At 44.8% G+C, this 24835-nt stretch overlaps 1 protein-coding gene across 5 annotated transcripts in view; it reads left to right on the top strand.

Moving 5' to 3' along the window:
• Positions 1-3739: 3739 nt before the first annotated feature.
• The window catches only part of Ide (insulin degrading enzyme), a 100261-nt gene continuing 79165 nt past the window's right edge, over positions 3740-24835 (top strand). For 2 of the 5 annotated variants that reach the window (XM_036168025.1, XM_036168007.1), the window contains exon 1: positions 3740-4192. In XM_036168025.1, the coding sequence (XP_036023918.1) occupies positions 4095-4192 (98 nt within the window). In that variant the 5' untranslated portion in view covers positions 3740-4094. Of the gene's footprint in view, positions 4193-4469; positions 4526-24835 lie in introns of those variants that run through there. The other 3 variants (XM_036168014.1, XM_036168004.1, XM_036168032.1) reach the window with 2 other exon arrangements.

Here is a 24835-nt window from a genome sequence, read left to right as displayed (position 1 = left end):
CTATTTTGAACCGGAAATAACTAGGCGGTCCGCCGGGAAAGCCCAACCGTGTGGACATGTTGTGATTTCCTACCATTCCCGACTCATATGTTCTTAAAAAAAAGAAAAAAATGTGGATGAGTGGGTATGGGGCACTGTTTCTCTTAAAGACTGCTTCAGGCTGAATGGTGGGCGTTGATTGGTTCTTGAAGGGAAATGGGGAAGCTGCCTCCTGAAGTCCTGGGATGAAGTCCTGCAGCTGTGGCCATCCTCCATGGTGTGGCTGGTCCTGGGATGAAGTTCTGTCATGCCTTGTCCTGCAGCTGTCCGTCCTTCATGGTGTGGCTGGGAACCTTCTGTCTGACAGGACACTGGTGACATAAAAGCTTAGAGAAAAGACTCATTATTATTTTGTTTTTGGAGTTGATATTTATCTGAGGTAGATCTGGCCTGTCTGGATGGAGACATGTTAAAAGGAGGCTGTGATGTTCTAGTACTCTGCTTAATTTTTACCTGAGACAAGCCCTATTTAAGGCAGTTTATTTAAGTTTGTTTTGTAAAATGATAGGAAATCACAACATGTCCACACAGTTGGGCTTTCTCGGCGGACCGCCTAGTTATTTCCGGTTCAAAATAGCCATTTCCAGGTAAGAACATCTCGCGTGGCTAGGACTCCGTGGCTTTACATTGTTGCATAAAGCGTGCGCAGCCATGTAATCTACGCACATGCGTGGAGTAGCCACATGTGGTCCTGTACGCATGGGCAGCTCATTCTTTAAAAAGCCGGCGCCATTTTGCACAGGTCTCTCTCCTCTCCTCTCTCCTCTCCTCACTCACGTGTGTGCTTCACACAGGCCTGTCACGTCTCTTCTATCCTATATTAATAAACAGCTCTTCTGTGGGTTTGTCGTGTTCGGATCGTGTTCCTCACTGGGTAAGAGCACCAAAATAACTAACAATAACTCTCTGGCCAATACTCAGATTTTCCTGCTCCATTCTTAGAAGACTTTTTGGAAAATGAGAATTCCAACTGTAGTGATGAATACTAAAAATGTCTCTCATCTGACTAGAAGGCCTCAGTAGCCACTCCAGAGGCACAATGAAACCTCAGCTTCCTAGCAGGAATGGACTCCAAATCCATTTGGTCCAAGACATCCTTACTTCAAAAACAGGAGGCACTTGAGCTCCCCAAGTAAAGCTTGTTACTTCTGGGTTGACTCTTCAGGAAAAGTAGAGAAAAACTCTCAAAAGAAACCAACCAACCAAACACTAAATTACAACACTCAAGCCTTGAGAGCTGGAGAGATGACTCAGTGATTATGAGTATATACTGCTCTTGCAGAGGATCTGAGTTTGGCTCCCAGGATTCATGTGGGGTGGCTCACAGCTGTCTATAACTCTGATACCTCTGACCTCCAAAGGCACCTGCACTCATTACACATACCCTGTCCTCCATATACATAATTAAACATAAAAATAAAGTCTAAAAAATATTGGGGTCTTTAAAAAATGGACTCTAGACACCCTGATTGGGGGTCTATACACCTAGGTAGCTTCTCCAGATGGGCTGGACTCTCTTAGTAATCACAGCCTCTTTATTTCCTTCCTTCCTCCACTGTCCATCAATCCATTCATTCATTCATTTATTCACTCATTCATTCAATTTTTTGAGACATTTCTCTGGTATCCCAGGCTGGCCTCAGACTGATGTGTAGTAAACAAGGGTGACCTTGAACTTTTGATCTTCCTGCTTCTACTTTCTGAGTTTTAGGATTATATGCAATTGCCACCATACCCAGTTTTCTGCAGTGGTAAGACTCAAACCCAGGGCCTTATACATACTTGAGAAGCATTTTACCAATTGAATGAACCCCAGGCCTTTCTTGTTTAATGTTTGCTTCATGTCTTTACTTTCTGGTAGTATTGGCATTGTCCTCATTATAGGCCTATATGGTCCTGATGATGCTTTTTCAGTGACATCAGCCATTACCAAGGACATTAATGCCTGCCTGCCACCACTGAGTATCTTTTGATCAGATGTCACCATCCAACCTTCCGTTTCTTAGATAGCTACTTCCTCCTTTCTCCAATTGCTTGAGATACTCTGGACTCCCATGATCCTTTCATGATGAGCAATGCCAAACAGGGTTGTAATGCCCCTATTCAGTCATGAAGAAACTACAGAAGATGAATCTTCATTATGCCTCATCTGTGATCTATATAACTTTTGAGATGTGGGAGAGAGAGATGTGGACACTATTCTGGGACAGATGACTGCCCAGAGCTGTTCTAGCCTCAGAACAAGGCTCTTAATGCCCCAGGATAGAATGGGTTCAGAGCAAGACTGCTGGTTACAAGAACTAACCATAATAAGACCTAGTTGTAGTTTGTCTTAGGATGTCTTGGCACTGTTGTATCACATTCTACTCATTAAGGAGCATGCTCAGACTATCAGGAGGCTGACAATTCGAGATCCATAATATCTCTGGGAGATCTGGGTTTTCCCCATGTATTTTCTTTCCTTTAAAAAAATATTGTGTGTGTCCATTATGCTACAGAATGTGTAGGGAGGTAAGGGGACAACTCAGTGGGATCAGTTATCTCCTTTCCGTTTACATGGGTCCCAGGGACTGAACTGAGGCTAGCAGGCTGGCACAGCAAACACCTTTACCCACAGAGCCATCTTGCTGGCCCTTGTGGTACATCCTCTCCTCTTCTTCTTTTTGGTGATAGGGTCTTATGTATACTGGGCTCAAACTCAGTAAATTGCCAAAGATTATCTTGAACTTCTGATCCTCTCGTCTCAGAGTGTTTGGATTATAGGCATGCACCTCCCCACAAGGCTTTGTTGCTGTATTAGGAATCTAACCCGGCGGCTTTGCGCATGCTAGCGAAGCTCACTACCGACTAAACTATGTCCCCAGCCTCTGTAATGTATTTCAGTAAATATTCTGGTTGCTCACTCTGGTCTTTGTAAAATCTTTTTGCCCATCTGTATCTCCAACCCTCCACACACGGTCTTCCAATGCATAGGAAATCTCAGAGAGCACCCACTTCTGTATTTTCATTTGTAGCAATAATAGGAGTCAGAACCCTGTATTTGGCTACAGTGGTTGATCTGCTACATCAGAAGATACCTAAAAGTAGTTAAGCTGGGGAGATACCACCCCCCACTACATCGTGATCTGTGTTAAATGTAACAGAAATTCCTATTCATAACCACTATTAGGCTATCTTTGGATGCAAAGCACCAAGAAGTCACCAGGGAGAAAAGCCATGTCTTTAAAAAAGTAATGACCTTTTGAGGCCAGAATAGTTTACATAGCGAGTTCCAGACCAGCCAGGGCTGCATAGTGAGAGCTGGCCTCAGGAGAAAAAAAAAAGTAATAACCTAAGTCCACTTGCAGTATAAGTAGTAGTACTAGGTAGCAGTGGTTCCCAGGTCTCGGCTGGTGCATGGAGCACATTGGTAATCTCAGCTCTTGGGAGGACAACGGCTGAAGGTCATCCTCAGTCACACAGAAAACTAGAGGCCTGCCTAGTTTCTTGTTCTGGATTTGAAAATCTACAGACGCCTTGTTTTGCTGAGGCCTGCCCTGGCTCGTGGATCCCCAGAGGTCTGAATTGTCCTTACTCCCTAACCCGACAGGTCCCCCACGCGTGTTTCCGCAGTCCACGATCCTTCCGCGCTCTAGAGGGAGCCGGCGGACCCAGCTTCCGAAGCGGATACGTTTCGGTGGGGCAGTTGCCTGGGAGGATTTATTTCCAACACCTGCTGGGCCGCGATCCTGCCTGGGGACGTCCCGCCGTGTGCACCCTCACCACGCCCTAGCCAGGCAACCCTCGGCCTCAGCGGCGCGCCGGGGTGGAGCCCGTCCGGGACCCTGCTGGGCCTCCAGCGCTCGGGGCCAGAACCGCCTCCCACCTGCCAGCTAGTCGGGGCCCCGGCAGCGGTCGTCCCCTCCCGCCGGGCTCCGCGTAAAACCCGGAGCGGAGGCCGGTGCCCGCTCCTTAGCGGCGGCGCGGCGCGGCGGACTGGGCATGCGCAATGCGCAAGGCCGGCTCCCAGCGCCAAAAGGAAGCGTTCTCAGAGATCGCAGCGGCTGCGCCGGGGTATGCGGAACGGGCTCGCGTGGCTGCTGCACCCCGCGCTGCCCAGCACCTTGCGCTCCATCCTCGGCGCCCGCCGGCCGCTCGCGAAGCGACAGTGTGGGTAAGCGTCCCGAGCGCCCGGGCCCACGCGGCCCGCGGGTCACCGTGGCTGTGCTGTGTGCTGCTGCAAAGTGGTGATTCAGCACTTAGCACCGCCGCCGCCCCTCACGCTGCCAGTCCGGCCCGCCGGGTGCGTGGACATCCGCGCCGAGGCGGCCCCGGGGACCGGGAAGGGTCGGGCCTGGCGGGGATGGCGGATGGGAACGGTGCCCTGGGATCGCTGGGCGGACGCCACAAGGGGCCGTCCGAGGCAGCCTGGCCGCTCCGGGAGCCGCGCACTCCGGCTGTCCTCTGTGAACGGCCGGCCACCTGAGGCGGGCCCCGGTGCCATGAGGTGAGGGGGGTTCCGGGGAGTCGTGGGAGATCGCTTCTCACCCTGCAGCGCTGTCCCCGCGGGGACCGAGTTTCCTGCACTAGGGCAATGAGCATTGGGTACTGTAAAAGTTTGCCTGCCTGGTCGGGAGTGAGCAGACCGGGATTTGGGATCCCACACAGCATCTGCCTTGTTTCACACCTAAAACAACACAGGTTTGGCGATTTCTCTTACAGTTGCAGAGATTATGGCAAAACATGGCTTAGGATGCACGGTGGTTGTTGTTTTCAGCTAGTGGCTTGCTCCCTCCACTTTACCCCGCTCTGTGTATACTTACAAATTTCCAGTCTCCTAATAAAGGCGTAAGGTGCTTTTACTGTGAGTCAAGAGAGATAGGCAGTATTATCTTGCTCTACTTAGATCATTATTTGAAGCTCTCCCGATTGTACTGATATTTAGGACCTGCCAAATGCAGCGCACTGTGATGGGCTTTGTGTTCATATGTGATCTGCCTTCCAAGCAACTTTGATTTGGCTGGAACCATTTGACAAGCGATGAGCTCGACAATGGACAGCCAGGAGCACAGTGATCTGGACTGATCTGCAGCAGTGGCAGAGGTCATGTGTGGATGTAATCCAGGCCAGGTGTAATACTGGTCGTTTGTTGGGAGGATAGTGAACAGATTAGTTGAAGCTTTGGGGAATTTCCCTGGGGGAATTAGGAAGGCACAAATGCTGTATAATGCTACCCGGGGCCTTGAATTGTAGGTGGGATTCCCCCACCCCCGAATCTTTGAATGATAGTGAATATTAGGGTCTCATTAAGAGTTTCAAATTACACGGTTGTTGCACAGGCATGTAATCCCAGTTACTTGGGAGGCTAAGGCAAGAGGATTGCAATTCAAGGCCTGCAGAGGGAGTTCTAGGTCAGCCTGAGCAACCTAGGGAGCTGCTCTTTAAAAATGAAGGATAAAACAGGGCTGGGGATATCGCTCAATGACAGACCTCTTGCTTGTCTTATTGTGTGTGGCCCTAGATTCAACCCCCAGTATCCCTCTCTTGTCCCCCAAAAAGTTGACTGGGGAGTGATCTAATGGGACTGGGAATTTAGGAGATTGGATGGGTGTAAAGATCTTGCAGTATGTAAGGGAGTAGATACTGGGGACAGAGAATCATGCCTGCTGGGCCTAGTCTTTACTGCACGGACTAGAGCAGGGTTATTAGGGACTAGTGGCAATGAGGAATTTATGGGACTTGTTTTCCCTCCCTTTACTTCCCACTACACTATAAAATCCATTACAGTGTGGAAAAAATCCCTGGGAGAGAGAAGCGGGTGTGGTAAGCATAGTTATGATAACTCCTTGGCTTCCCTAGTTCTGCAATTATGGACATGTACTTGGCTTCTAGAATTAAAAACATTTTTTAAAGGACAAATTGTTATTAGTTCAGACATGGTTTTTTTGGAATCCTGTTGTCTCAACCTCTTTAGTGCTCAGATTATATAGACAACTTTCAGATTTTTTTTTTTTTTAAATAAATAAAGACAGGACCTCATGTATTCCAAGGGAGCCTCAAAATCCCTACCTAGCCAAGGATGATCTTCCTACCTCCATCTCCAGGTTCTCGAATTACTGGCATGTACCACCATCCCTGGTTTATGCTGTGCTAGGGAATGAAGGAACTGGGGCTGGTTCGGTTTTACCAAGTGAGTTCCTCCCTGGCCTTATTTGTGCTTGTGAGACAAGGTCTTACTACATAGCCCTGACCGGTGTGGAGCTTGGAACTTTTACATAAACCGGGTTTGCCTCGAATTTGTGGTGATCTTTTTACTTCTGGGATTACAGGCATGCTCATCATGCTGAGCTAAAATTTGTAGTTTTAGGGCTGGAGAGATGGCTCAGTGGTTAAGAGCACCAACTGCTCTTCCAGAGGTCCTGAGTTCAATTCCCAGCAACCACATGGTGGCTCACAACCATCTATCATGACATCTGGTGCCCTCTTCCGGCCTGCAGGGACACATGCAGGTAGAATACTGTGTACATAATAAATAAATAAATCTTTAAAATTTATAGTTTTAAAGGAAGCATCTACTTTAAGATTTATTTATTTATAGTTTTCAAGACAGGGTTTCTCTGTGTAGCCCTGGCTGTCCTGAAACTCACTGTGTAGACCAGGCTTGCCCCAAACTCAGAGATCCGCTTACCTCTGTCTCCAGAGTGCTGGGATTAAAGGCATGTGCCACCACTGTTGGTTAAATTGGCGCTGCTCGTGGCTGGCCAGTGCTCGTGGCGGCCATGCTGACGGAGGAGAGTGCTGGAGGAAAGTCATGAGCCATGGTTACCTTTCTAGAGCTTTGTTGGGAGAGAGAGGGAGAGAGAGGGAGAGAGAGGGAGAGGAAGAGAGGGAGAGAGAGAGACAGAGAGAAAGAGAAAGAGAGAAAGGAAGGACCAGAGAAACAGAGACCGCATGGAAGGAAGAGAGGGGAAAGAGAAAAGGGAGACACACAGAGGGCCCGCCTGCCTTTTAGGCTGTCCTGCTGTCCCAGGCTGATGACGTAATTAAGGACAGAATCCTTACTACCCACTGCCCAGCTTATTTTAAGCTTTATAGAGCTAGATAGTTTGTATATTCTACCAGCTCCTCCTGCAATTAACTAGTTAATTATTATTTTGTTGTTGTTTCAAGACAGTACCTCATTATGTAGACCAGGCTGGCTTGAAAGCACAGAGATCTTCCCTGAGGCTGGAGAGATGGCCCAGAGATTAAGAGCACTTGCTGCTCCTGCAGAGGGTCCAGGTTTGGTTCCCAGCACCCACATTGTCTGTCTTAGGGTTTCTATCGCTGTGAAGAGACACCATGACCACAGCAAAGGAAAACTGTAGTGGTATTTGCTCCGCCCAGGACTGTGGGCTATATGGCCTGAAGGAGGCAGTGTACACGACCTCTTAAAAGGAAAGGGAGAGAGGTCACAGCCCCTTCTCCCTGCTTCTGCGTTCTGCTGTGATGGAACTGTCAGGAGGATTTGCTCAGGGTCAGATCAGTGAAGGACCTCAGCTGTCTACTTGGTTCTGTATTGTGAGTGCATTTCCTCAGTTTATCCTAATACTCCTTAAGCAGACTTGTGGATTTCTCGAATTAAAAAACATTTAATTGAGGTGGCGGCTTACAGTTCAGAGGTTCAGTCCATTATCATAGTGAGGAACATGGTAGTATGGCAATTTGCAGGCAGACATGGTGCTGGCTGTGTCTTAATCAGAAGGCAACGGGTGGACTGAGGTACTACTGGGCGTGGCTTTATCGTATATGAGACCTCAAAGCCCACCCCCAGTGACACACCCACTCCTACAAGGCCACACCTCCTAATAGTGCTACTCCCAATGAGCTTATGGGAGCCACTTACATTCAAACTACTACACAATGGTTCACAATCATCCATAACTCCTTTCCCAGGGATTCTGATACTCTCTTTGGGCCTTCTAGAGCACCAAGCACACAGAAGGTACACATACATGCAGGCAAAGCACACAGACAATAAAATGAATAAATCAAGTGAAAATTAAATATAGTGTGCACCATTATGCCAGTCTTAATTATTTTTAAACATTTTATGTGTATGAATGTTTTGCCTGTATGTCAAATGCACTGTGTATATGGCCACAGAGGCCAGAAGAGGGAACCAGATCCCTTGGAACTAGAGTTATGGATGATTGTAAGCTGCCAGGTGGTGCTGAGAACCAGACTCAGGTCCTCTGCAAGAGCAAGTACTCCTTAGCTGCAGACCAAGTCATCTTTTCTTTCTGTGTGTGCACGCACGTGTATATAAGTGAGTGTGTGGGTTTGTGCACATAACTACAGTGCTTATGGAAGCCAGAAGAGAGGGTCAGATCCCCTAGAGCTAGAGTTACAGGCAGGTGGGTTGTGAGCTGCCACACACTGAACTCAGGCTCTTGGAAGAGCAGCAGGTGCTCTTAACTAATTAGCCATCTTGCCAGCCCTCGATTTATTTATTTTTGAGACAGGGCCTCCTGTAGTCTAGGCAGTGTTTTTCCTGCCTCTTCCCCCAGCCTTTGTGTGTTTTACTTGTAGATAGACTTTCCCCTTCTATTACTGTCTTTCATCGGTGAAGTTAGGGGTATTGATGAATCAGAGCTCCAAGATAAGGATCTCAGAGAAGGAAATTCAGAAGGCTCAAAACTTAATGAAGTCAACTGTCCAGAAAAGCTATACATAAAAATGAGTGACTGAAGCTATGGAGGAGTCATATGTAATCAAAGGGATCAGAGCATAGTTTTAGGAAGGGAAGTATTAATGTCTGAGCTACCATATATTCCAATCTTTATTTTATTTTATTTAAAAATGTTACTGTGTATATGAGCATTTTGCCTATATAATATGTATGTGTAGAACATGTATGCCTGGTGCTGGGGTCAGAAGAGGGTGTCAGACCCCCTGGTACTGGAGTTACAGATGGTTGTGAGCTGCCGTGTGGTGCTGGGAATTGTGTCCTCTGAAAGAGCAGCCAGTGCTCTTAACCACTGAGCCATCTCTTTTGCTCCACATTCAGATCTTTTTGTTTGTTTTCCCCGAGATAGGGTTTCTCTGTGTGTCCTTGAACATGGCCTGCCTCTGCCTCCCTAGTGCTGGGATTAAAGGCGTGAGCCACCACCGCCCTGGCCACATTCAGATCTTAAAGAAGTTAGTTTTGCTGTGCCAGAAAAATGCTTCACCAGACTTAGTCACAGGGAAGAACAGGCGAGAGCCTGATGCGACCTGTCAGGTTATAATGCCTGTGCCAGTGTTTCCTGGTCTAACCGTCTAACCTCCCGGCAAAGACATGTGTAAGATAATCCGTTTAAAAAGAAGCCTGGCAACCTGAGTTTGATCAATTTCCAGAACCCACATGGTAGAAAGAGAGCTAACTCCTATGAGTTGTTCCTGACCCCACACAAGTGCATGGTACACACGTGTGTAAAGATCTGCACACAAAATAAGTACTGTAAACTTCCTCAAGTTTTTAAACAAATAAAAATGAGTGAATAAAAAGCAGTTCTCTGAACAGCTGTAGTGGATATTGGGGCTATGGAATTATCTTAACTATTGGGGACCTAGAATATTCTATCCTCGGCAACCACTGGGGACAGACATCAGTTGGCCTGGCTGTTGGCTCTGATTTGTGTTTCTGTATTCCACGTGCTTAGGAAACAATAGTGTACCACTCTGGATTGATTGACTAGTAAGCTCGTCAGACCTTTTAGGGCTTGTGGGTGGGGTATAGCTCAGTCAGTGGTCAAGTGCTTGCTTGTAACACACAAAGCCTTGGGAAATGATTCAGGCTTTTAAACCACTTTTAACCAAACAAATGCTTTTTAAGAGTTTAAGAAGACGGGGTACCCTTGAGTATCTTCAGCATCAGCCGGCACAATAGTGAGGGTAGATAGCAGTCTCACCGGAGTGTGGGGCAGGAGTTGGTAGGAGTTTCATTTACTCCTCCTGTTTTGCTGCTTGTATTTTCAGTCTCCTAGACGCACACCCAGAGACTCTGCCTATTTTCCAGCCAGGCTGCCAAGGCTAGGACACTTTCTTTCCGTAGTGGTAGGTCTGCTAGGTGGGCTGGGCTCTGGAACCTTGATGAGCCTTCAGTCTGCCATTACTGTTTTCTGCTTGTTGGGCATTATTTGTGCTCATTAATTGAGTATCCATATTGTTTTGATTGCCCACAATTGCTCAGCATTGTGAAGGTTGCAGAGATAATCGGTCATAAATCCTGTCCCCAAGGAGCTTTCAGTTGTAAATAATGGATAATTATATTCCTTTGCTTCTGTTATTTTATTAAACATCTCTACTTTATGCTTTGTTGCTTCTTCCAATTTATTTTTAAAAGTATTTAAGTTGTTGGTTTCTTTTTTTTTTAATTTTTTTAAGATTTATTTTATTTATTTATTATGTATATAGAAGAGGGTGCCAGATCTCATTACAGATGGTTGTGAGCCACCATGTGGGTGCTGGGAATTGAACTCAGGATCTTTGGAAGAGCAGTCTGCACTCTTAACTTCTGAGCCATCTCTACAGCCTGGTTTCTTTTTTTTTTTTCTTCTTAAAATCACATCTCTGGGGGTTGGAAAGACAGTTCAGCAGTTAAGAGCACTGACTGCTCTTCCAGAGCACCTGGGTTCAATTCTCAACAGCCACATGGCAGCTCACACCTGTCTGTAACTCCAGTTCTGGGTTATCTAACACCCTCACAGACATACATGTATGACAAACACCAGTGCACATAAAATAGAAATAAATCATTTTAAAAAGACCCTATCTGTTTCTTCCTTTCAAAGTAGAACTCACGAAATTCTCTTTACATTTTATGTATATGTGGTTGTATGTATGTGTGGAAGTCAGAGAACAAATATGTGGAGTTGATTCTGTCTTTCCACCTTTATATGGAGTTTCCAGAAACTGAACTCAGGTCCTCAGGCTCTGGGCTATCTAACTGACGTCACAAAATTCTTTATTAAAAATTATTATTATTATTATTATTATTATTATTATTATTATTATTATTCTCTCTGTGTGGCTCTGGCTGTCCTGGAACTCACTATGTAGACCAGGCTGGCTTTTATTTTAATTAAATAAAAGCTTTACTCTTCCAAAGAACTGCTTCTCTTCTTTGTCTGTTAAAAAGTGTATCTGCATTAAGTTTTTTTTTTTTTTGAGACATTTTTTAATCCTTTTTTTTGGTTTCTTGAGACAGGGTTTCTCTGTAGTTTTGGAGCCTGTCCTGGACTAGCTCTGTTTACCAGGCTGGCCTCGAACTCATAGAGATCCACCTGGCTCTGCCTCCTGAGTGCTAGGATTATAGGCGTGTGCCACCACCGCCCAGCCGACATTTTCTAATTCTATACTTTAGTCTGGCCTAGAGTTTACTATGTAGCTCAATCTTATAGGTGGATTTTTCTGTCCTGCCTGCCAGCTCCCAAATAACCTCACAGATTTCTTATTAATTATGAAAGCTTAGCTGATAGCTTAGGATTGTTTCTAATTTAATTAACCCATTTCTATTAATCTGTGTGCTGCCCCAGGCTGGTTTGTTTTCTGGCAATGCTGGACATTGAATCTAGGACCCTGAACATGCTAGCCATGAATGTACTCTACCACTGATCTGTTTAAGCTAATAACTTACTCATCCTTGACTTCCTTCTTAAACCCTTTATCCACTCAGTGAGTGTGGACATCCCCGTTCTGATCACTTCTCTCTGCTGTCCTCATCTCAGTATCCTGTGTCACTCAGATGAACAGAAGAACCTCGTAGCCGGACTCATTATGTGTGAACTAGGCTCTCTACAAATAGTCTCGCCACCCGCCACAGCATCATCTGTTGAAGTCTAAGTCATTTCGTTTCTTTGTCACAGAAAGCTTTCAGGTGACCTGCATTTTACTAAGATTTAAAGACAGCATCTGTCGTCTCTACAATGTCCAAGAATCTGGACATTGCAATCTGGCCTGTCCCCACCTCGCTGATCTTTTTCCAGAACAGTCTCTCTCTCCATTGTAGTCACATCGTTGACTCACTTTTGCTCATTCGTACTGTTTACCTTCTGCCGACAGAGATCAGGCAGGGTGTCACTGAGAACGTAAGAGTCAAACCAGCTGTCGACTTCGGATGAACGGGGTATAGTTCGTAGACTTGCACACAGAAGACATGGGATCAGCAAAGGCTAAGAGAAGTAGGAAAACCCATAATATCATTGAGAGACAGAAGATTTTCATCCCACAGGAAGTAAATATACATGACTTTTAGTGATGACAGTGTGGGAGCTAGGTTTTTAGGTGGTCTCTTTTTTTAGAAACACAATTTGAAATTCAAATAGACATCAAAGTAATGCAAACAGGGGCTAGGGATGTGCCTCAGTTGGTAGAGGGCTTGCCTATCAAGTGTGAGGCGGTGGGTTTGATTCCTGGTACAGGCCAGGGTGGGGTCAGGGATGGATGAATATGAATGGAGCTAGGTGCAGTGGCCCACACCTGTAGTCCCGGCTACTTTGGTGGATGAGGTGTGAGGATAACTTGAGTCCAGGAACTCTAGACTTGGGTGGGCTACATAGATATACATACAGAGACTCATTCAACGACGTGTGAAAGAAGATCCAGTAGCCTGTAATGACTGATTGGGCGTGTAGGGGTGGAGCCCAGGTTTTGGAATTAATGACTCTAAGATGAGTGCTGCGAGAGCCTGGGCTAGGAGGGATAATCAGAGTAGAGAAGACACCAGAGACTGAGCTGCAGACTGTGGGAAGATGGCCATTCAGGGGAGACGTTGGTCCTGTCTGGCTGGTTTTCCCAAGGCCTGCCAAGAGAACAGGTTGGTCAGGTACGGCAGTGGGACACAGTGGTGCAGTCTTGGAGGCACTTCAGAGCTGGCTTTTGCCTTCAGGAAGTTGGATGACACGGGGCTTATCAGGACAGGACTGAACAGCCTTTAATCACGGAGCAAGGGAAATAAGATGAAGGTCTAGTGGGGAGAGGTCAAAGTTAGGTCAGTGAGTTCTGAGCTACTGCTGAGAGTTAAATTCCCTTTGCCTACGGGTCAGAAATGGGGCGGTGGTGGCACATACCTTTAACCCCAGCACTCAGGAGGCAGAGCCAGGCGGATCTCTGTGAGTTCGAGGCCAGCCTGGGCTACCGAGCAAGATCCAGGACAGGCACCAAAGCTACACAGAGAAACCCTGTCTCCAGGAAAAAAAAAAAAGGATCAGAAATGGATGTAGAAGACCCTATAAGACTGACGAAAAGCAAAAGATCCAACTGTAAGGCTCTTGCTGTTCTTGGTAATGTTTTGTCCCCGTTCACCCCTCCTATCCCCTGACAGGGTTTCTCTATAACAGCCCTGGCTGTTTTGTACCTCACTCTGTAGACCACTCTGTATGCACCACTGCCCAGTTGTTCTTGGTGTTATTAACCAAGAAGGTTTAGTGTATTTATTGAGTGCCTTTTACACGTTACGCATTTCCATAGGTTGTAGATGAATTTATATTTATTTATTTATTTATTTATTTATTTATTTATTTATTTATTTACTTATTTATTTATTTACTTACTTACTTACTTACTTATTTATTTATTTATTTATTTATTTATTTATTTATTTTGCGGGAGCAACCCTGGGCCTTGTGCTTGCTAGGCAAGCCCTCTACCACTGAGCTAAATTCCCAACTCCATAGATAAATTTCTTAACAGTCTTATTAAATAAGAAACACAGAGCCAAATATAGAGGTGAAAGCCGTAGAGATCAGGAAATAGTGATAGCCACCAGCTAACCTTAGCTCACCATGCCACCATAGCTTCCCAAAAGAACCAAACGCTTGTTCCTGTCTAACCTGCACCTTTATTGCCTTGATGTTCTTCCTTCTCATTGGCTCTTAGCCCAGCCACCACATTTCCTCATCACTGCCTGTCTATACAGACCTCCAGGTCTCTATGGTTGGTACTGGGTTTAAAGGTGTGTGTCACCACAGAGACTGCCATGTGATCGATTAAGGGCGTGTGCTACCACCACCTGACTTTTGTTTATGGATGACTATCTATGTCTTCTGATTTCCAGGCAGACTTTATTGATTAATATACAAATAAAATATCACCACGTTTCAGCACAAGTAAAATATCACCACAATATGTTGTTTAGTGGCCACAGGAGTCCTGCAAGAGAGTAGTGTTGTTAATCTTCCTTTTCTGTATAAGGAGATTGATGCTCAAAGGGGTTAAATAAATTGTTCATGGTACAAAGTGGCTCAGCCAGATATGAATTCAGTTGGGCTCATTCAGGAATCTTAGGGATTAGCTGTTATTACATCACTTCCCTGAAGGTAGCTTGGCATCTCTAGTAGATACTAGAACCATTTGTATGACTGGACTTTAGTTAGAATGTCTAAGCTGATTTCTTAGAATGGATGTAGAGTCGAGAGTATGAACATGCATGGTTATACAGAAAATATTTATGTAGAGATATAGATGGTAGATGACCCTTGTGGGACACTGGCATTTAGAAATACAGAGGAAATAAATTTGGAGAGCTGGGAATTCAAAGAACAGAAGATGTTATCAGATGTTGAATGGTGTGCTGAGTCAAAAAGGTTTTGAGGAGAAATGGAATGAATATTGAGGGAAGAAAAAGACCATTTTGTTGGCCATTGGCAAACAGTAAGGGATGGAAGCCAAGTGTTTTGGGGTCTGACACAATTATTCTGAAAAACAAAAATCAAGGTATTAAGTTTGGAAAAATCATATCTGGGAAAGAGCAGGCCTAAGCAAAAACAAGGAGAATAAAGATGTCTATAAGCGGCTTAAAGGAAGAAGCTAGTGGGGGATGAAAGCCCAGGAAAAAGAATGGGAAAAGGAGGAGTGGAGATGAGGTTAGATGTTAATAATAACGAGAAGAGGTGGCTGGGTATGGTTACTCAGGCCTGTAATCCCAGCAGTTAGGAGGTGGAGGAAGAAGGAGCAGGAGTTGACGGCAGACCAGCCTGGCCTACTGAGACCATGTCTCAGAACAAGCTAGCGAGAGGGGGAGGGAGGGAGGGAGGGAGGGAGGGGTAGATAGAGGTGTTTCTGTTTCTAAGTTCTGCCATTTTTCTCGTGCTCTTGCGTATTCCAGCAGCCGGGAGTTTGTAAGGAATGCTACCAGTCCAGGGTCCTGCGTGAGCACTTCAGCTCAGCTTTGTAGGATCCCTGGTTTTGGGACATGAGTTCTGTTTGGGGCAGGAGCTCAGAAGAAGCAAAGGCCACCTCCAGTCAATCCCATACCTAGAACAGTGCTTATTAGCATGTGCAGGAATCTACTAAGTATTGTAATGTGTCTGTCTCGAGTTCTGGGTGCTCTGAATTAGAAGAGTTTCAGTTTATTTATTTAGTTAGTTAGTTTTAATAAGTCCTAGTCTTCCTATGTAGCTATGCCTGGCCTTGTCCTTACTATGTAGCCCAGGCTGACTTCCTGCCTCAGCCTTTCCAGTACTGGGATCCTAAGTGTAAGCCACCACACGTGGCTTGTATTAGAACATTTCCAGGAGTGTTCACCAGGTTCTTGGTCACAGGAAGAGTTGAGGCATAGTTACCATGTTGGTGCTGGCCCCTCAGCCACACAGTTGTCTCTCATTGGCCAGCCGCCTTTCTGCTACCTCTTGATTTTATCTGGCTCTGGAGCCTCATCCTGTCTTGTTTGTGGTGAAGGTTCAGGATGTTGGAAAGCTCCTGGGTCTGTGGGATGCCATGGTGTTTAGTCTCTGAAGTCTCTGAGCACACAGTTTGGGTCTGAGGGCTCTTAGCCTTTGAGCTGGCATTGTCTTCTTCACAGCACTGCTGTGCAGAGGTGGATAGTTTCTCTTTGGGACCTGTGGAGGAATTCATGCTCTCCTGAATAAGCATGTTCCATGGAGGAAGGAGGAAGAGAGGCACCAGGTGACCTTTACAAGGCTGAGTAATTTGTGTCAGCCTGTGAAGTTTGGGCTCAGTGAACAGTCAGTCCCTAGAACATGATGCTTCAGGGCACACAGGCTTTGGGGAAAAGCTGGACCTCTATTCCTGTTGTTGAGTAGGAAAAAGGAGAAATAAGAGGTGGACTGTAAGAAAGGCCGAGTTTTAAAGACTAGTTTTCACTGTGGCATTGCTTACAAATGAACCCAGGGTCAAGTCCTGTGTCACTGGGCTATGTAACCAACTGAGTTCTGTTTTTCAGAATGGTAGCTATAGTTAATAATAACAACAACATAATGTATGTTTCAAAATTGCTAAGAAAGTAAAATTTAAATGCTTTTACCTCAAAAGTAATAGATACACGAGCTAGTAGATATGTCAGTTCATGTAAGTTAGCCATTCCACAGTGTACGCATAGATGAAAATACCACATGTACCTATCCTTTAAATATATATAATCACTATTTCTCTACTGGAAAATAGGGGAACACAAAAGCCAAAGAGGGCAGAAGGGAGGAAATCAACGTTGGTACACTACTGCACTCCCCCAGGCCTTTCAGACTTTGCAGGCCTCCAGCTGTATCAGTTACTAACGAGATCTTAGATGACGTTCAGCTCGGAGTTAGCATTGTTTTTTGTTGTGGATATTCTTAGTCTTTGACAGGAATCGTTCCACAGTCCTTGCTTACCATTTACGACCTCGACTCTGGAGCTTTGGCGCCCTGTAGAATGTCCCTAGTTGGAGATTACCTGCTCCTCCTTGTGTTTAAGCATAGGTTTTCCAGCTCCCGAGAGCCTACCACAGGGCTGGGATCGGTGGTCTTACTGTGTGCTAGCAAATGGTGTCTGGAGCTCGTTGGTCTTTTTTTTTTTATTTTTTTTTATTTTTTGGTTTTTCGAGACAGAGTTTCTTTGTAGCTTTGGAGCCTGTCCTGGAACTCGCTTTGTAGACCAGGCTGGCCTCGAACTCACAGAGATCCACCTGCCTCTGCCTCCCGAGTGCTGGGATTAGGTGTGTGCCACCACCGCCCAGCCGCTTGTTGGTCTTTTTACTGATACTTTTATTAGTTTTTGTTTTGTTTCATTTTGTTTTTCAAGACAGGATTTCTCTGTGTAGCCCTGGCTGCCCTGGAACTCGCTCTGTAGTTCAGGCTGGCCTCAAACTCAGATCTGCTTGCCTCTGTCTCCCTAGTGTTGGGATTAAAGGTGTATGCCACTACTGCCTGGCTTACTTTTATATAAACTTATTTTACCCCTTTGTTATCTTTTGGGGAAATACTTTAAAAGTATTTACATTTTTAAAAAATTAAAGTATTAATTTTTATTTATTTGTTTGTTTGCTTGTTTTTGAGGCAGTCTCAGTATGTGGTCCATGCTGGCTGTGTGTGTGTGTGTGTCTGCTGAGTGCCTGTATGGAGGCCCAAGGTTGATGTTGAACATCGTCCTTAATTGCTCTCCAGCATTTTTTGTTTTTTTTTTTTTTGAGATAGGGTCTCTCTTAAGGTGGAGATACTGATTCAGCTAAACTGGCTGGCCAGCGAGCTCTGGGAATCCATCTGTCTTTGCCCCTTGCCCCTTACCCCTTCGCCCCAGCATAGGGTTATCCATGAGTGCCACCATGCCCGGCCTTTATGTGGGTGTTGAGGTTCGGACTCAAGTCCTTGGGCTTACACTGCAGACACATTACCTTCTAAACCGTCTCCTCAGCCCCTCGTCTTGATTCATCTTCCTCCTGTCTCAGCCTCCTGAGAGCTACTGCTATGGCAATGTGGCGTCCATGCTCCACTTTGTTCCTTTTATTTATCTTCAGTATACATTTATGATGCGCTGTTTTACACAGTGGTTTTCGTGTGTGTGTGTGTGTGTGTGTGTGTGTGTGTGTGTGTGTGTGTGTGTGTGTGTACATATTCACGTGTATGCCTTTATGTGCATGCATAGTGTGGAGTCTTCCTCCATTGCTCTGCACCTTACTTTTTGAGATGGGATGTCTCAGTGAATCGGAGGAGCACATGCTTCCCAAGACTAGCTGGGCAGCAAGCTCCAGGGACCCTCCTCTGCCTCTCCAATACTAGGATTACAGGTGCATGCCACCATGCCGTTTTTTTTTTCATGTGGATGCTTAGGATCTGAACTCAGCCCCTCATGCTTGCAGAGCAAACACTTTATCAGATGAGACGTTTCTCTAGATCCACGTAGAGGTTTCTGTCTTGGCATTTTCTGAAACAGGGGCTTATGTAGCCCTACCTAGTGCCAGACTTGCTATGGATAAGAGGGAGACCTAGAGCTCCTGACCCTCTTGCCCGTGTCTCCTGAGTGTGCAATTATAGCACGTGTCACTGTGCTTGGCCAGCTTTAATCACTATTGTTATTATTTAATGTACTACTGTTTTAAATATGGACATTGAGAGTCTGAATGCTAGCTTCTGTCCATTGAACAGCTCATCATTCTGTTAGCACTTTATTAGTTTTTGGTCCCCAAGATGTTTTAGGTTTATTTGTTACTTTCCCATTCTAGTCATGGAATCAACCATTTCTCCAAGGAGCCATGACTGTTTTTAGTAGTGAAGCCAAAGTTAGAAAGCAAGTTTCTGGTGCTATATGCACTCTTGGCTACTTAGGGAGGGAAGAACCAGGGCCCTGGGTCCTCTCAGTGCACAGGATGAAGGTAGGAGGTTTATGGATGCAAATAAATAGGTATCCTGTATTTGGATGAATAAATGTAGCTGTGTATGTTTATTCATGTACATGCATATGTATTCAAGTGTGTAAATAGAAACACAGCCCAACAGGAGAGACAAAGCTTGTTCGCGTCTGTATTTCTTTCTGTATCTGCCTGTATACTGAAAACTACAGGACCACACAGACAGCTCCAGTGAATGACAAGGTTAATTTTGGCTTTTCTTTTTCTTTTCTTTTTTTTTTTTTTAAGATTTATTTATTTATTATTATTATGTATACAGAAGAGGGCACCAGATCTCATTACAGATGGTTGTGAGCCACCATGTGGTTTCTGGGAATTGAACTCAGGACCTCTGGAAGAGCAGTCGGTGCTCTTAACTTCTGAGCCATCTCTCCAGCCCCAATTTTGGCTTTTCTTCTCTGCACATTTGTAACTCTCTTCCCTGATGTGTGGACCCTGGTTCTCACTGTCCCACATGTCCCTCATTTACTGTACCTGCCTCTGTGACCAGCGCCTGTCTCACCACTCCTGGCACATCCTTGCCTGTGAAGTTGCTCCCCCAACTCTTGGCACTCCACACCACAGATGAATGAATGGTTGCCCTTTGAGCTTTGGCCCACATTTGCCGTAGTTCTTGAAGGTTCTCCTTGGGTACAACTCTGCACCTGATTCAAGCTTTGTCTCTCCTGTTGGGCTGCGAAGGATGAGGTGCTGTCCTTGTTCCACTGAGGGATGCAGATATTACAAGGCTCAAGTTCCTTATTTTAAATACCCTTGCCAGGCAGTGATGGTGCATGCCTTTAATCCCAGCACTCGGAAGGCAGAGGCAAGCAGAGCTTTGTGAGTTCGAGGCCAGCCTGGTCTACAGAGTGAGTTCTAGGATAGCCTGGGCTACACAGAGAATCCCTGTCTTGAAAAAAAAAATGGAAAAGCGAAGTTGAAAATAGAGTTTAGGACAAGCCCTACCTCTGCATGCTGTCTACATAATTCAGGGTACAGACTGAAGTCGGGGATGGGTATCCTTGGAACATTAGTATCCTGCTTTTTTCTCTGTGAATTAGCCTTGTTGTGATATGGACAGTCCTAGTTAGCAAAAACAAGTTCAGTTTGGGGCATATAAATTCAGTGAGCAGGGAACAGTGCCTTCCAGTCCAGTAAGCTTGGCTTTTCAAAGATTATGTCCTGTAAAGAGCAGTACAAAGAGCAAAGAGGACCCGCTGTCCCATTACCCATAGGTACCCATCCTTCCAGAACTGTATAGTTTATAGGCAAGTTAGATTAGCGACGTGGTTAAGACATGGCGCTTGATGTCTAAAGATGTGGGTTTGATTCCCAGTCCTCCTGTCTAAAGCCTATAGATTTAGCCAGGTAACTTCCCTGAGGTTTCATTTCCCAGGATCTATCTAATTGGTTCATTGAATGTATGTCCTTAAAAAGTGTATGTGCTGTGCAAGGTCTTGACTGAACAGTACCAGGAAGGGCCAGTTCAGTAGTACATGCTTCTGAGGGGTTACTGTGCCTTTTTAAGGGTCACCTTGTATTTGTGCCCTAGATTGCTCATTCCAGGACAAGTTCTTATACATCTTCTTTTTTTCTCTTTCCTTCATGCTCAGTTTTCTTCCTTTTCTTTTAAGCCTTTTCTGGTTTAGATGTAGGTTGGTAGGTAGATTGGAGTTTATGCTAGCTTATGCATTTTGATGAGGCTGTCTCCTGGTCTTAAGTGTATAGAATTGGTTGTAATGATTCTCATTCATTATTTTGGGGCAGTAAGCGGAACTGTAAAGGAGAGCCTTTTATCCTCAGCATTGCTGACATTTTGGGTGAGATAAGCCTTTGCTGTGGAGCTGTCATGTGCACTGCAGGATGCTTAGCAGCATGCCTGGCCTCAGTACCCTTCATTTGTGACAGTCAAAAATGTCTCCAAACACTGTCAAATGTCCTCTGGGAGAGGGGGTGAAATTATCAACTGCTCAAAACTACCGACTATAAATATTGCCTCCCTCATAGCAATTATACAGGAATAATTAGTTACCTGCCTTCTTGATAGTCTGCCTGGTGATGTTTTGACCTCTGGGGATGATAGTATACAATTGGAATTTGCACGAGCCTGTAGTAAGATGCCAGTAATAACACAGTGGTTACTGAGGCAGCCTGTTTGCAACTCACCCTTATAGGACCACAATCACAAAGATGATTCGAATAATAAGGCTGCCATTTGTTGATGCCTTGTATGTGCTGGCAGTGCCCCGGTGAAGTTTAGTTAAATGTGTTTACTGGAGAAAACCTGTGAAATCTGTCCAAGTCTGATGCAAGCATGTGCCTGTCAATTTAATAACCCAAGTGAACATTTTATTTGACTCTTGAGATGAGAAAGTCCAATTACAAAAGAGTCCAGTAGTATCCCAGATCTGAGGAACAAAGAGATCATTTGTTAATGATGAAATATGACTACGGAACTATGCTAAGAGTAGTCAGTGGATTTTTCTTAACCAGCATTATCTGAGGTGGGCAGATTGTCTTGGGTAACACCCAGGGTATACGTAGTGTTCAAATGAGCCTCAAGAGATAAATCCTCTGCATAGAATGTGAGGATTTATGATTTTCTCTCCGTGGAGGTCTGTTTTGAGAGAATTTGTTACAGGCCAGTAACTGATTTAGATTAATCTTTAGAAACTGAGACATCAGTCTTTAAGTTGCCTTTGTTGTTTTGGGTTCATGGAACATCTGTAAAGAAAGATAATCCATGTATGCATGTTAAGTGTGAATTTAAAGAAATATAACTTTTTATGATAGTCTCTTAAAAATAAGCTGTGTAATTTTTTTGTTTGTTTGTTTTGTTTTTTGAGATAGGGTTTCTCTGTGTAGACCTAGCTGTCTTGGAACTTGCTCTGTAGAGCAAGCTGGCTTCAAACTCAGGGATCCACCTGCCTCTGCCTCCCTAGTGCTGGGATTAATGGTATATGCCACCACTGCCCAGCTGAATCAGTATCTTTAAAATTCTGATGGTCTGATATAAAGGTTGAAAAATGTTTATTTTATGTGTATGAGTATTTTGCTCAAGTGTATGTTTGTGCACTGCATACATGCCTGATGCCTACAGAGGCCAGGAGAGGGTGTCAGATACCTTGGAACTGGAATTACATACAATTGTGAGCTACCATGTGGGTTCTGGCAACTGAACCCCAGTCCCCTGGAAGAGCAGCAAGTGCTCTTAACTGGTGAACCATCTCTCTGGCCTCTACTGGTTGAACAATTTGAGGTGGGAATTTATTCAACATTTTATGCTTTGGAGGCTGGAGAAATGGTTCTGTCAGTCAAGTGCCTGCTCTGTTGGCATGAGCACCTGAGTGCTGGTCCCTGGCAACCACGTAACTGGGCAGCATATGTCTCTTAAACCCAGCACTGACAGGACTGTGGAGACAGGCAGATCACCGGAGCTCACTGGCCAGCCATCCTAGCTGCATCGATGGTCACCAGGTTCAGTGAAGACCATGTCATTAGTAATAGTAGTAGTAGTAGTAGTAGTTGTTGTTGTTGTTGTTTGGCTTTTAATTTTTATTACATTTAGTGCTTGTCACTCAGGTGATTTTGGAGAATATCAAGGCTTTTTTTTTTTTTTTTTTTGCTTTGTTTGTTTGCTTTTTATGGTACTAGTAATTAAACTAGAGCTTTGCACATACTAGACAAAGCCTCTACAACCTGAGCTATAGCTTACCCTTATTTTTAAATCTTTACTTAGAGTTTAAAGTAAGTAATTACTAAAAGCTAGTTTTTGAACTAGGAGTAACAATGAATTAGAATATTTAGTATTCTTTACTTTCCTGTGGTGTCCCTGCTGTCCTGTGGTGCCCATGCTGTCCTGTGGTGCCCATGCTGTCCTGTGGTGCCCATGCTGTCCTGTGGTGCCCATGCTATCCTTATATAGGCCTCCTTGTCTTTTTAAGATTGTTACTGTTACTTATTCTTTGAAAGTCTCCCTGTGTGTATCTGGCTGTCCTGGAACTTTCTGTGTAGACCAGGCTGGCCTCAAACGCAAAGAGATCCACCTGCCTCTGCCTCCTGAGTGAGTGCTGGGATTAAAAGTAATACACAGCTGGGCGGTGGTGGTGCACGCCTATAATCTCAGCACTTGGGAGGCAGAGGTAGGTGGATCTCTGTGAGTTCGAGGCCAGCCTGGGCTACAGAGCTAGTCCAGGACAGACTCCAAAGCTACAGAGAAACTCTGTCTTGAGAAACCAAAAAAAAAAAAAAAAAGTAATGCACCACTGTGCCTAGTCCCATGTTGTGTCTCCCCTGACACCCTATCTCCCCAAAATCTTGCTCTGTGTCCTGGGCTGGCCTTAAACTCATGGTCCTCCTGTATCAGCCTTCCAAATGCTGGGGTTCCTGTTTCTGTTGTTCAAGATAGCATCAGCAGAAGTAGTTGTCACAGGATACAAGAAGAAAAGGTTAGAAAGATAATTGTCACAGTAACTAGGCTATTATTTCTTAGCCTTCTTGAATTAGAATATTGTTAAGGTTTTCAGGATAACTTTTGATGATTGCTATTTATAATGTTACTAATTAATTTTATTTTACAAAAGGACTTTTGATTGTAATATAATACATGTTTAGCATGATGTGGTTTTACAAACTGAACATACCTGTATAACGAGCACATGACCAGGAGGACTTCCTTGTCATCCTTTAATTACTGTGCCTCCCCAAGGTAATGGCCTTCCAGATGAACACATAGCTTGATTTGTTTTCATGCTTGGTATACATGCAAGTATATAGCATTTATTCCTGTATGCAGCCTTTTTTTGGCGGGGTGGGGAGGTTCGCTGTGTAGTTTTATGCCTTTCCTGGAACTCACAGAGATCTGCCTGCCTCGGCCTCCTGAGTGCTGGGATTAAAGGCATGCGCCGCACCGCCCGGCAGTCTCCAGCCTTTTCACTCAACCTTCTATTAGTGAGGCCCATCCTTACTGCTGTGTTTTGTTTTCTTATTGTTGTTGTTAACTCACTTGGGTGGTTGAATCACAGTCTCTCTCTCTGTCTTCCCTGAGACAGAGTTTCTTTGTGTAACAGTCCTAGCTCTTCTGGAGCTCCATTTGTAGCCCAGGCTGGCCTTGCACTCACAGCAGAGATCCACTTGCCTCTGCCTCCCAAGTGCTGGGATTAAATTGCCACCACACCTGGCCACAATATATCTCTTTATGGTCACTGGGCATTATATATATAGTTTGTACTATTACAAATAGTGCTACTGTGTTAATGCTATGGAAATAAGATGCATTTATTTTGAATATATATCTAATAGTGGAATTGTTAGTTCACAGTGTCAACATTATTATATAGTGATTGGTTGTTTTTCTTATCTTTTTTAGCCAGGGTCTCCACTCTGTAGTCCAGGCCAGTCTTGAATGTGTAATCCTTCTGCCCCACACTTTGGAGGGCTGAGATAATAGGGTGAACCACCGTGCTTGTAGTAATGGTTTTTGAAGATGACTGTAAGGACTTGTGTTCCCGTATCAGTGTATGAGTTGGGGTGCCTATGTAGCTTCTCTGATAATTGATATTTGCCATCATTTTCTTCTGTCCATTCTGGTAGCTATGCAGTGGAATTTTAGAGAGTCTAGCTAAGAATTTGGAGCTCCTTCTAGCTGCCATATCAACCCCTACTGTCACCAGAGTCTTAATGTCACCCTGTATGCAGCAGTGCTTGGGACAGGCATAATCTACACTCAGAATCAGCAAGCACTCCTGGAGAAGGTGCCTGGAGATGGTCACCTCAGCCCAGGGTGCTCGTGCCTCTGCAATTCCAGTTTGGGTCTCTCCCATGATCCTTCACCATACGCAGAAGTGTGGTTCTTGTGATTTATTGTGTCTTTTCCTGGTTGAAGCTATGCCAGTTTGCCATGGCCACTATGTTCTCCGCAGGGGTGGAGTTTTCATTAGATCCCTGGTGGTTTTCCATGAGCACAGTCCTGGTAGCTAGTCATTTTTCTCCCCTGCTATGTGTCTTTTTTCTTTTTCTTGCTTTCTTGGACTGTTTAGAACTAGGATAGGGTTGAACTGAAATCACACCTTATTCTTGGGCCGAGGGTACTGCATTATTTCAGCATTACGTGAGATCATTGCTCTTGTTTTTTGTAAATGTTCTTTTTTAGATGAAGGAATGCTTAAAAGAAACTTGTATTATGTATATGTGTGT

Source organism: Onychomys torridus, chromosome 1, assembly GCF_903995425.1.
Source record: "Onychomys torridus chromosome 1, mOncTor1.1, whole genome shotgun sequence".
NCBI lineage: Eukaryota > Metazoa > Chordata > Mammalia > Rodentia > Cricetidae > Onychomys > Onychomys torridus.
The sequence above is the reverse complement of the archived record's forward strand: the minus strand, read 5'-3'. Positions and strand labels throughout refer to the sequence as shown.